At 35.5% G+C, this 12,364-nt stretch overlaps 1 protein-coding gene across 1 annotated transcript; it reads left to right on the top strand.

The window, feature by feature from the left end:
- Positions 1-8,241: 8,241 nt before the first annotated feature.
- LOC133038081 (uncharacterized) lies at positions 8,242-11,202 on the top strand. Its single transcript, XM_061116127.1, has 4 exons — positions 8,242-8,299; positions 8,802-9,743; positions 9,995-10,506; positions 10,639-11,202. The coding sequence occupies exons 1-4, from the start codon at positions 8,242-8,244 to the stop codon at positions 11,200-11,202; spliced, it is 2,076 nt and encodes a 691-aa protein (XP_060972110.1).
- The last annotated feature ends 1,162 nt before the right edge of the window (positions 11,203-12,364 follow it).

The raw sequence follows: 12,364 nt of genomic DNA on the forward strand, positions 1-12,364 counted from the left end.
TTCTTCACTTTCTTTTTAAAAAAATTATCTTGCTTTACCTATTGATAAAATCCTTGTAGATTATACATATAAACTAGTCTCTCTCCCTCTATTTTTTTTTTTAAATTATCTCTCCTCCTAAAATTTTGCATTTCAACAAAAAAAAAATTAAGCCATTAAAATTATGTCAAAGAAAATAGTTTTTTTTCTAGCTGCATTCCATATAGAGATGATAGAAGCTCTTAATCTCTTATACCTACCCCATTTTTATATACATTTTTTTTAGATCATTCCACGATTTTTTTTTTCTCTCATCCCTAAAAGTTGAAAGTAAAAAAGGGAACAAAATCCTATTTTGCAGTGATTATTATTTAAAATTGACAGTTTGTGAAAGAATTAATGAGCTTTTCATATTCCTTTTAATTTATTTATCTTCCATGAACATTTTATTTCTTGTCACATGTAGATGTGGGTCCACCACTATAATAATAATTCTTTTATACTCTTTTATGCTTTGGTATATAAATAAATCTAAATTATTCACTGCCCCAAAGCCACACCAGTATTATATATCTAAACATGAGCCTATCATATAGCATGTGGCCTGTCGTGTTAGCGAACTATAATCTTCCACCTTGATTATGTATGAAAGACAATAATTTCATGTTGGCCCTACTTATTCCTGGACGAAAATTACCAGGTAAAGACATAGACATGGATATATTTCTAAGACCATTGGTGGATGAGCTAAAAGAATTGTGGGTTGATAGAGTTGATACGAGAGGTTGAAGGACAAACACTATGTTCAAGTTGCGTGCAACCCTTTTATGGACTATATTTCTAAAACTTTCTAGTTACCTAGCCATTAAGTGTCAAGTTATTATACACGTGTTATTTTTTTATTGGTATATTTAAATTAATTTTTAAATTAAAAAAATAAAATCTAATGATCTAGACTAATTAGGGTCTGCCATGTGGCCATTAACTTAACACTTAATGGTCAGGTACCTAGGGAAGTTCCAGAATTTTAACTTAGGTACTATTACTGTCAAAAATTAAAATTAAATATTTATCTGCAATCAAAAGTTAAACATATTTATATCGCAAATTACTCATTTATTTTAATATGAGTTACTTGATTATATGCTTATTTAAATATATGTTGACACATACATATTAATTTATATTTTATTATGAATTATGGTACTTATTAAATTTTTTTTTTTTATGAACCTGTATTGCTCAAAAAATAATTTTATTATGAAGAAAACAAATCTAAGAAATACATAAAAGGGTAAATACTATTTTGGACCCTATGTTTCGCAAAAGTTACAGATTGGACCATGTGTTTTGTTAAATGACAAAATGGACCATGTATTTTCTAAAATAGTAAAAATAGGACCCTGAGCTTAATTTTTGACAACTTTTTTTGTATACAACCAACTTGAAGACAATTCTTAACACGAACAAATACAAAAAATGTAAACAATTTTGTCATAGCACTTTTAGATCGGATTATAATTAAACTTTATTTTGACAAAAAATTAATTCAATGTCCTATTTGTACTAATTTAGAAAATACATGGTCCATTTTGTCATTTAACAAAACACATGGTCCAATTGATAACTTTTGCAAAACACGGGGTCCAAAATTGTATTTACCTTACATAAAATATAAATTTTAGAAAATAAATTTTAAAAATGGTCCTCAACAAACTTATTAAAATAAATATTTTTTGAAAGCAACATACTACAAAAAATATATTTAGAAGAATATGAAAAAAAAAATAAGATATTACAAATTAAGTGTACTAAAAAGTAAAATAAAATAACCATTAAATTTAATTTTGTAGAAAAATAAAAAATAAAGAAGAAGAAGAAGAAGACAATAGTGTAAAGACAAAAAAGGTGTAAAAATATTACTAGCTAGGTTCCACTATTGCTATCATATTTCCTCAACTTTATTATCATTAGATCAACAATCAAATGCTAGAAAATTATCCCTACCATAAAGACAAAACTAAAGTCTCTACCATAGACATTTCCTATATATTAATATAAATATATATATATATATATATATATATGTATAAATTTAATATACATACCTTGAGGTACTTCAAACCCATATTGGCGAAGAAACCTAAATTTGAGAGCAGTAGCATATAAATCATAATTAAGGTTAGGGTTAGAATCTCCACAAAAAAAAAAAAAGGTTAGGGTTGTTAGAATCTCCAAAAAAAAAAAAAACTAAAAGGTTAGGGTTGTTATTATTATTGGTGAATTTTTCTTTCAAATAGATATAATTTCATTCTCAAAACAATAAGATATTTCAAGTCTTTGTATTGTATCAATTAGCTCAAGTTGAGCTAAAGAGTTTTCCTCTCCAATTAGCATCTTTTCCATGTCTTTCTCCAACTTATTTAATCCACTTGTATAAGGCTCTCCCTGCACAACCTCAATTTTTCAACAGTGATTTTCAATATTATCAAAATAACAACTTTGGATTATTTAATCATATTGAAAAATTGTTTAGAATTGAACACTTAGTGTATCAATTCAATCTATTTAATAAATACAGAGTCTAAATTGTTATTTAACGAAACACAAATACTACTGGTCAAATGGCTTGTTTCTTTTTTTTTTTAATGATATAAAAATATAGTAAATAATTTTATTATTTATAGAATATTAAAAAGTGTTTGGTTGAAAATATACATAGTAAAATATATACATAAAAGAAAATTAATCACCTTACATTGTATGGGGTAACAAGTACTTGATTTTGATTTTGGTTTTGAATTATAAGAAGTACTAGTAGATGTTTTTGGTGTAAAACGATTATTAATAATAGATAGGGATGGTGGAGCAAATTGGTGAAAAACCATATACTACAAGAAATTTCACTTTTACCAGCACATTTTTGTTCTGGCAAAAGTTAGTATTGCGTTGGTAAAATAGAATTTACTTGTGATGTGTTGACTAAAGGGGATTGACAAATCAATGTTGGTATTAGAATTTTTTCCAACATAAAATGAAAAGCGCTGGAAAAAAGGTAAAAGTTAGATTTTAGCCACTGCAAATGTATGCTGGTAAAACTTTGACCTCTTTGCCAGCGCAGTTTGCAAAATGCGCTGGTAAAAGTTACTTTTACTAGTGCAGTAGCGAACTATGCTGGTAAAAGTGATATTTCTTGTGCATGCACTGCATTTTTGCTATATATGAAAAAAAAAATATATTAATATTTATTTTTTGTGATGATGGTGAGTTAGGCAAAAACATTAATGAAAATATAATTAGTGTAATTAAGATGAGTTTAGTAAGTCTTCCACTCATATAACTAACTTAGTTTTGAATATATATTCATATATACTTACCATGTCTCATATTTTATAGATAGTAATAATATTCAGTTAGATACATTAATCAAATTTTCAAAACTTAATTAAACTAATTAAGGTGGCGTTTGGTAATAATTTTATTTTTTTAATTAGGATATTGACGACAAAACCACCTGAATTTTACATTTTTAACACTTAACCACGAAATTGAAATTTTGACGGTAAAACATACTGAATCCAAGTTTCGTTTTGCTCTTCACACTTCCATCCAAAAATCTCTGTTAAATACCACATTTGATTGCCCACGTGTACACAAATGTACATGTGGCGAATTTTTAGTGATACACGTAATATTAATTATTTAAATATTATAAAAAAATAATTTAAAAATTATAAAAATAAAACAATAGAAAAAATATATATTTTATTTTATTTTATTTTTCTTCTTCTTCTTCTCACAATTATTTGGAATCCTAATCAGCATTTCCTCTCTCTCTCTCTCTCTACCCATCACTCCCTTCCTCTCTCTGCTCTCTTGCTCGACGACGTGGTAAGACCAAAAACTAGCCGTTGCGGGCGGCGATGGTCCCAGGGGACCCTAAAACCCATCTCTTTGATTCCAAAATCCCAAGAACCCGACCCCCTCTCTCCTCCTTGCCATCTTTTCCTTTCTCCCTCTCTTCCATTTTCCAGGTGGAATGACAGCCAGACAGTCGTCCACAGTCATAGGTGGTCCAACAGGACCATGGGATCGTGTTCCCTAAGTCTCAAAACTAAAAACCCTGATTCTTTTGTGCTTTGGTTGGTCATGAATCGAAGATGTGCGATTAGGTCACCGACGGATCTGTAGTTAGTTTTAGAGGATCTGCACCATTGGGTTCGTCATCAGGGGGTACGATTAGGTCACCAAGGGCGATCTTTAGGTTGGGTATTTGATTTTGATTTTGGATTTTCAAAGCATGTGGTATTTGATTTTGTTTTGACATCTTCTTTGTTTTGGTTCAATGGTGAGTGTAGTGGCGGTGGTAGCGGTAGTGATGGTTGTGGTGGTGTGGTGGTGGTTCTGGAGAAGATGAAGAAGGACAAGGAAGATAGGTTAGGGTTTCAGATAAAAAAAAGAAAAAAAATATATATTTATTATTATTTTATTTTTTATAATTTTTAAATTATTTTTTATAATTTTTAAATTATTTTTTATAATATTTAAATAATTAATATTACGTGGACCACTAAAAATTTGTTGATAACTCTATAAAAATAGAGTTATTAGCTTTTTTTGTCCATTAAATTAGTTTTGTTCTCAAGCATTTTTAGTTTATTTTAGTGACTTTTTAATTATTTTACTTAGTTTTGCATAAATATTAGTTATAGTATTTTTAGATTAATTATAGTTAATTTTTATAATATTTTATCAATTTTATTTAGTTTCCCATGTTAAAAGTATTATTCTTAATATTGTGTATTTTTATAGGAGCTTAAATATATAATTTGGACTTTATTATGTGCATATTGTCTCAAAAGTCATAGAGTAAAAAAGGTCCATGAACTATCAAAGCCCAAAAATCTTCTACACAATATTCATAAAGTGTGATTAATATTCTATGAAAAAATAAAGAAAAAGAAAAAAAAAAAAATAGGCAGCCCATGATTGGAAGGACTATCATATATGTGCAAATATGTGCCACGTGTGCAGTGTGCATGTTATAGCATATATACATATGCTTTTCTATATCTAGGGGTGAAAAGAGGCGTAAGAAAGAAGGGAGGTGGCATCTGCATTACGTGAAGTGATTTGATTTTCCTTTTGACAAAGTGGAAAAATCACATCATCATATAGGGCAGATTGGGCATATCAAGTACATGTAAAAATAAAGCAAGTGGAAATGGCTCCGTCTTGTAGAGTCTGGCTACTAGTGTAAGCCTTTTCACTATTGTGAATATTGGTATGTTTGTCTCAGTTTCTAAGTTTTAAAGTGGGGTTTTGCTGATACTTTAGAAGAGATCGAGAGATGGCAGAAAAGGGAAAGGAAATTTGTATTAAGGCAAGAGATGAACAAAGGGATAAACTGCTGGAAAGGGATAGCAACATGGAGATGGAAATGCTAGAGTTATTTGAAGACATAACTCTTGAGGATGTGGTAGCTACTAAAGCTTGTGTTAGAAGGGTGATTGGATGCAAGGATATGCCAACCTCAGTTGTGAAGAAGATTCTCTTGGGAGTTTGGCGCCGGTTGGGGTATTGGAGGATGAAAAAATGTGAGGATGGGGTTCTTGGATTCTTCTTTGAAGAAGAAGAGGACTACCATTTTGTAATGGATAGAAGACCTTGGATCATCAATGGTGTCCTTCTCAATTTGAAGTCGTGGCCTATTGAAGGTGAGGTTAGTCTTGGGGAGTTCGAAGTAGCTCTTTTTTGGGTCCAATTCCACATACTCCCGACGAGGTTCTTATCAAATGACAACATCCCGATTCTTGCTAAGAAGGTAGGTAATCTAGTCAAACAAGAAGAAAACGCAAGGAGGAGTTGGTTCAACGGGGATTTTTGAGATGTTGGATTGAAGTTTGGCTTTCTCACCCAATACCGGCGGGTTTCTTTCTCAAATCGGATGGGAAACCAGAGTCCTGGGTGCAATTCAAATACGAAAAGCTACCCCATATTTGTTTCAACTGCGGCAAGCTTGCTCACTAGGAGAAGCTTTGTTCATCCCAGACGGCTATGGTGATTCCTCGTAATGGTTCAGCAGTGCAGATGTATGGGACATGGTTAAAGAGTGACACAGGCAGAAGTAATTGTTCAATATGGCTGGAAAGGGCACCATAAAATCTGTCGTGGAGTTCGAAGATGTTCCAGAATGGGAATTTGCGAAACGAAATCGCAGGAATACATGGAGGAGAATAAAGAACACGGCAGCTGAGAAGAATCCGGTGGCCGGAGATTCGAACCTGGACAAGGAAGAAAGACAGGGCAACAAACGAAAAGTTGTGCATGGTGAATCCTCCACTACCACTGTACGATCTGACAAGGTGCGTACGAATTTGGTTGATCGTGCAAAGGGGAATGAGGAGGTGTGTGAAGTTGGTCCCACTGTGGAAAACGCGGGAATTGAAACAAATGGACCGTTGGAGAATATTCAGCAGGATCTTGGGCCGAATATGTTCCACCTACCTACCCCTGATTTCTCTTTGAATGCTGAAGGATTGGACATTATTCCTGATGTTGGGCCCTCTATTGCCCAAAGCTTGGAAATTCCCCATTCTTGGCTTTGTAGGTCTCAAACCCCACATGACTTTTCTGAGCCCACTTACTTAAAATGGCCCAATGATGACCTTGAAGCCCAAGCCAAATTCTTCCAATTGTATGGCCCTGACTATACTAACCTTTATAAAGCCCAAGCCTCTCTAATATCCAATCCCCCTGATCTATCTATGATGATTGTCCATTTTTTGGGCTGCAAAAAAAGGAAACCTCACACTTGGTATCAGCCAACTCCTGCGATTACTCAATTCCAACTGCCCACCTGCCCCGTAGTTGATGAAACTGGGAAGAAGCCTGCTGTCGATCGAGGACGACAATGGTGAAAAGAAATTCAGTATTGGTACTTGTGAAAATTCTGGAGGCAAGTCTAAGAGAAGGCTGCGTAGGAGTGGAATTGCTACTTCAAGAAGAAGTTCGGGAGTCAAGACTCGTAGAGGAAGGAGAAAAGAGGCTGTTGATGCCCAAGAATTTACTAGCAATTTGGAAGTAGTCTTGGATAATTGTGTGGAAATCCCAGTTCAAGCTGATCAAAATTTTGGCGATGGCGAGGAGGCGGCCTCAAGCATGCCCCCACCGTCCTCATGAGGTGCCTTTCTTGGAATAGTCGTGGGATTCGTAGACCCACGACGGAGAGAACTCTCCGGAGTTTAATCCACGATACTAATGCGGATGTTATGTTCTTATCCGAAACTAAGGTGGGAGTAGAGACTATGATGGAAGTTGTTAATCGCCTGGGATTTATTAATGTTAGATGTATTGCTTCTTTGGGCATTGGTGGGGGTTTTTGTCTAGCTTGGAGGAATGGAGTTGTGATTGATATTGTTGATACTTTTGAGACAGGCTTTCATGGTATCATTCCTAGTTCGAGAGGAAGTTGTTCTTGGCATCTCTTTTGCATCTATGGGACTCCATATTCTGATAAAAAGGCAGCTTTTTGGAGTGGGGTCACGGAGAAGGTTTCTGATTGTGTGGAACCTTGGGTGGTGTTGGGCAATCTGAATGTTATTCTTGATAGGTCTGAGAAAGTTGGGGGCAGGTCAGTTTCAAGAAGTGAAGGTGACTGTCTTCGAAATTTTCTGATGAACACTGGTGGGATAGATTTGGGCTTTCATGGAGTTAATTATACTTGGCACAATGCGCGTAAGGGCACAAAGAATGTTAGGAAGCGTTTGGATCGAGGCTTAGCGAATGCTTCTTGGGTTACTTCATTTCCTACGGCTAAGATCTCAAACCTTCCTATCATTGGCTCGGATCATTCTCCTATTCTATTGACTCTTTGGAATGAGGCAGTGAAATTAAACTTCCCCTTTAGGTTCTTGGAGGTGTGGACTTCAAGTCCGGACTGTGAAGGGGTTATTAATAAAGCTTGGAACAAGGTGAGTGGTGACAATGGCGAGGGAATTCTCTTGAAAAAATTGAAGAGTACGAAACATGATTTGAAGTTCTGGAACAAACATTCCTTTGGTCATTGTGAGTACAAGATTAAAAGACTAAAGTCAGACTTGGTGAAGATTCAAAATGCTACTCCTTCCCCATCAAACCTGGAACTTGAAGCTTTGGTCTAGTTGGAAATTTTAGAGTTGGAGGCTAAAATTGAAAGGATTTGGAAACAGAAATCTCGGGAACTTTGGGTTCGTAAGGGTGACGGTAATACCAAATTCTTTCATGTTTCAACAATCATTAGGAAGAAGGAGGAACGTTATTGCTAGTGTTGAGGATGAAGGTACGTGGCTCCGAAGCCGTGAAGAAATTGGAGATTATTTCCAAAAGAATTTTACTCAGATTTTCTCATCGATCGAACTGAAGATAGGCAGGGAGTTCAAATCGCTTTTCACCCCAGCTGTTAAAGAAGGAAAAAAATGATGATCTATGCAAAACGCCTTCGCCTGAGGAGATCAAACATGTGGTATTCGCAATGCATCCGCTGAAGTCACCAGGGCCAGACAGTTTCTCTGGGATATTCTATAGAAAATACTGGCACATTGTGGGAGCCCAAGTCTGCAAGATGGTCCAGGAGCTCTTCACTCATATCTCGGTTAGCAATAATTTGAATCATACCTTTATTTGTTTAATCCCGAAAATTACTAATGCTTGTAGTTTCGATCATTACCGACCTATAAGTCTTTGTAATTTCTGTTACAAAATCATTTCGGGGATTCTCACTGATCGTCTCAAAGGAATAATTGATAAGTTAGTCTCTCCTACCCATTCGGCATTCATTCCAGGCTGTTGGATAGCAGAGTGTTCTATTTTGGCGCAAGAGGTCCTCAACAGTTTTAAGAACAAGAAAGGAAAACAAGGTGTCATGGCGATTAAAACCGATATGAGTAAAGCGTACGATAGAATCGAATGGAGTTTCCTCCTCAGAGTGTTAAAGGCAAATGGCTTCAGTGATAAAGCTTGCAATTTAATTATGAAGTGTGTTACTTCGATGTCGTATTCCATTCTTCTCAACGGGGCTCCATTAGCTCCCTTCAATCCTAAGCGTGGTCTGAGACAAGGTGACCCTTTATCACCATTCCTCTTTATTTTATGTAGCGAGGTTCTAACAAAGTTAATTGTGAAGGCTGAAAGCAGGGGAGAACTCTCGGGAGTAAAAGTATCTCGTAATGCCATGCCGATTTCGCATCTCTTCTATGTAGATGAAGCTATCTTTTTTTGTAAAGCCAATGTTCAGAATGCAAAGGCCTTTGCCGATTGTATTACTACTTGTGAAAAATGGTCCGGTCAAGTGGTTAACAAGAGGAAAAGTGGATTGGTTTTTTCCCCCAACACTCAATCTAGATACAAGGAAGAAGTTAAGCAACTCCTGGGCATGAATTTTCTGAGTCAAGAAGAGAAATATTTGGGAAATCCCTTCTTTTTCTCGGCTAGCAAGAGAAAAGATTTCATTTCATCAAAGATAAAATTCTGGCCCGATTGGAAGGTTGGAAGGCTAAGTGTCTCTCTCAAGCGGGAAGAACGACACTCGTGGGAGCAGTGTTGCAGAGTATACCTACTTATTTCATGGCCACGGCTAAGGTGCCTTCTACGCTGTGCAAGGACCTTGATAGAGTGGTGGCCAAATTCGGGTGGGTGGGAAACTCAAATAAGACTAGATATAGATCGTTTAAGAGCTGGAAAGATATCTGTCAGCCTAAAAACTGTGGAGGATTGGGTCTTAGACGGTTCGGGGATTTTAATATAGCCCTCCTAGCCAAGTTATGTTGGATGATGATGAAGAAGGAAGACAAAATCTGGATCAAGACTCTTCAATCTAAATATTGTAATCGAGCTGACATCTGGAAGGTTGAGAAACAGGCGGGGGACTCGTGAGTTTGGCAAGGGATTCTTGAGGCTAGATCGATTTGCGTAGAAGAGGCAGGGATTTTGATTGGTAAGGGAGATTCTGAGTTGTGGGATACCCCCTGGATTCCAGGTTTCGGGATTGAGCAGATAAAGGAAAGCTTTCATTACACTAGAAGACACAGATTTTGCAATGTCTCAGATTTGTTTGTGGGAGATTCTAGAACTTGGAATGAAGACATTATCAAGAGCAGCTTCTCAAATGAAGTGGCAACTGCTATCTTGCAAATTCAACCACTTCAGACAAGTTCAGACATTCTCTTCTGGAAAGCCTCTAAGTCGAGAGAATTCTGTGTGAAAAGTGCCTATGGTCTGAGTCAACAACCAAGATTTCAGGATAGAAATTCGGTTTGGAGTGTTCTCTGGAAATCCTCCATCCATCCTCGTCTAAAGCTTTTCCTTTGGAAGATATGGTCAGATATTTTGCCAACAAAAGTCAGGTTAGGCATGTGGGAAAATCATTGTGTATTCTGTGGGGAAGTTGAAGAATCGGCATTCCATTTGTTTTGCAACTGTAATATCACTAGAGCTCTTTGGTTCCAGAGTAAGTGGGGGTTTCGTATGGATATGATGAATTGGACAACTGTGATGGAGTTCGGTCATTAGTGGTCTAAGTTAGCAGATGAGGAGGCCAAGAACTACATTGCCTGTCTGTGTGAAATTGTTTGGAAACATAGGAATAATATAATCTTTCATGGAGACTGCTGTAATTTGCAGGTTTTGATTAAGGAAATTCGGTTGAGGGCTTCGGAGATGCTGCTCTCTATGGAGGCAGTGGAAGAGGCTGAGAATCGGACTGAAATTCCCATGGATTCCAACATGTATGTCGAATTCACCAAGTATCAAACTGATGCTTCGGTAGTTTGTTCGAAGGCAGGTCTGGGTGTGGTGGAGATCGCGAATGAAGCTCTCCAAGAATGGTGGGTGGCTGTCGACTTCTCTGAGGTTTCTGGAGTGTTGGAAGGGGAGCTTCGGGCTATTCATCTGGCCCTGCTTCAGGCAAGATCGAGAAAAGTTACTAAGTTGTTGGTGCAATCCGATTCGAAGGTAACGGTTTTGGCTCTCAATTTTCGGAGCTTACCGTTTGCCTGGGGTACTTCTCCTGTTTATGAATCCTGTCGATCTTTATGTAAGTACTTTGATCAAGTAATTTTCTCTTTCGTCCCTCGAAGTGCTAATGTTCTTGCTGATTATCTGGCTGGGTGGGCTAGAAATGTTTCGGCATGTAACTCTGGGTTCCTTAGGGATGTAGCCCCCTTTGTGGCTACAACTTTTGTGTAACTCTGTTTGTTCTCTAATAAAATACGTTTTAACAAAAAAAAAAAAAAAAGAAGGGAGGTGGCTGCTACAGTGAGCTCCACACCAAAGAGAAGAAAAAGAAAAAAAAGAGAGAGAGTTTTATTTAAGTGTTATTTAGAGTTTTAGTTTTGTATTTTTATTTTGAGAGTGGCAAAAATTAAGATGAAGAAGAAGAGGATTTTGGCAAAGAAAGCTTGGAGTATTGTGACAACTCCAATATGGGTTTTTCTTTTCATCCTTCTTTTATTTGAAATTTTGTAATTTTTGCACAATAAAGCATGAGCTAATTTTTCTTTTTGCTAGAATTATTTTGTTGGCTAAAAATTGTGATTTAATATTTTGTTCCTATGTTTAGTGAATTGATTTTGTTCATTCAAGAGTGTTTATTGTGTAATAGCTTACTTTTGCTTGATCACCATTAGTAAGTTGCAAGCTAATCTTGATTTTGGAAAAAATAAGGTTAGTAGAATTGCTTGAATGATGCATGAATATCACCTTGGAAAAGTGTAATTTGTAAATGGCATAGGAATATGTTATTTACCTTGTATGACTTGAATTGTGCTTAAATTGGTATTCTTAAAATTAATTGGGCATAGAAATATGTTAATTGATTAAAGAATCAAAACATAAATACTTTAGAAAAAGGATTATGACATTTTAAATTCCTAGTTGACATCATCAATTTGCAACAATACTCATTTGCACCATTATATCAATTTTGCATTTTTTAGGTCAATTTAATAGTTCTAGCTTGTTTTCTTCATAGTTTGTGTTTGTTAATTTTTTTTTACATATTCTCATCACTTTATTTTATTTTATTTTTTTGTTGAAACCAATTTGTGAGTAATTAGTTTTATAAATCAATTTCCAATTTTCAATCCCTGTGGAGACGATACTCGATTTATCACTTTATTACTTATTACGATTGCGTACACTTGCGTATACAAATTTTCACAACATTTGTCATATGTAGATTTGGGTACACGTGGGTAATCCAATGTGGCACTTAACTGGGATTTTTGATGGAAGTGTGAAGAGCAAAACATGACCTAGGTTCAACAAGTTTTACCGTCAAAATTTTAATTTTTGTGGTTAAGTATTAAAAAATGTAAGTTCAGGTGGTTTTTTTTTTTGCCAATATCCC

The sequence above is a fragment of the Cannabis sativa genome, chromosome 5 (genome assembly GCF_029168945.1).
Source record: "Cannabis sativa cultivar Pink pepper isolate KNU-18-1 chromosome 5, ASM2916894v1, whole genome shotgun sequence".
Lineage (NCBI taxonomy): Eukaryota > Viridiplantae > Streptophyta > Magnoliopsida > Rosales > Cannabaceae > Cannabis > Cannabis sativa.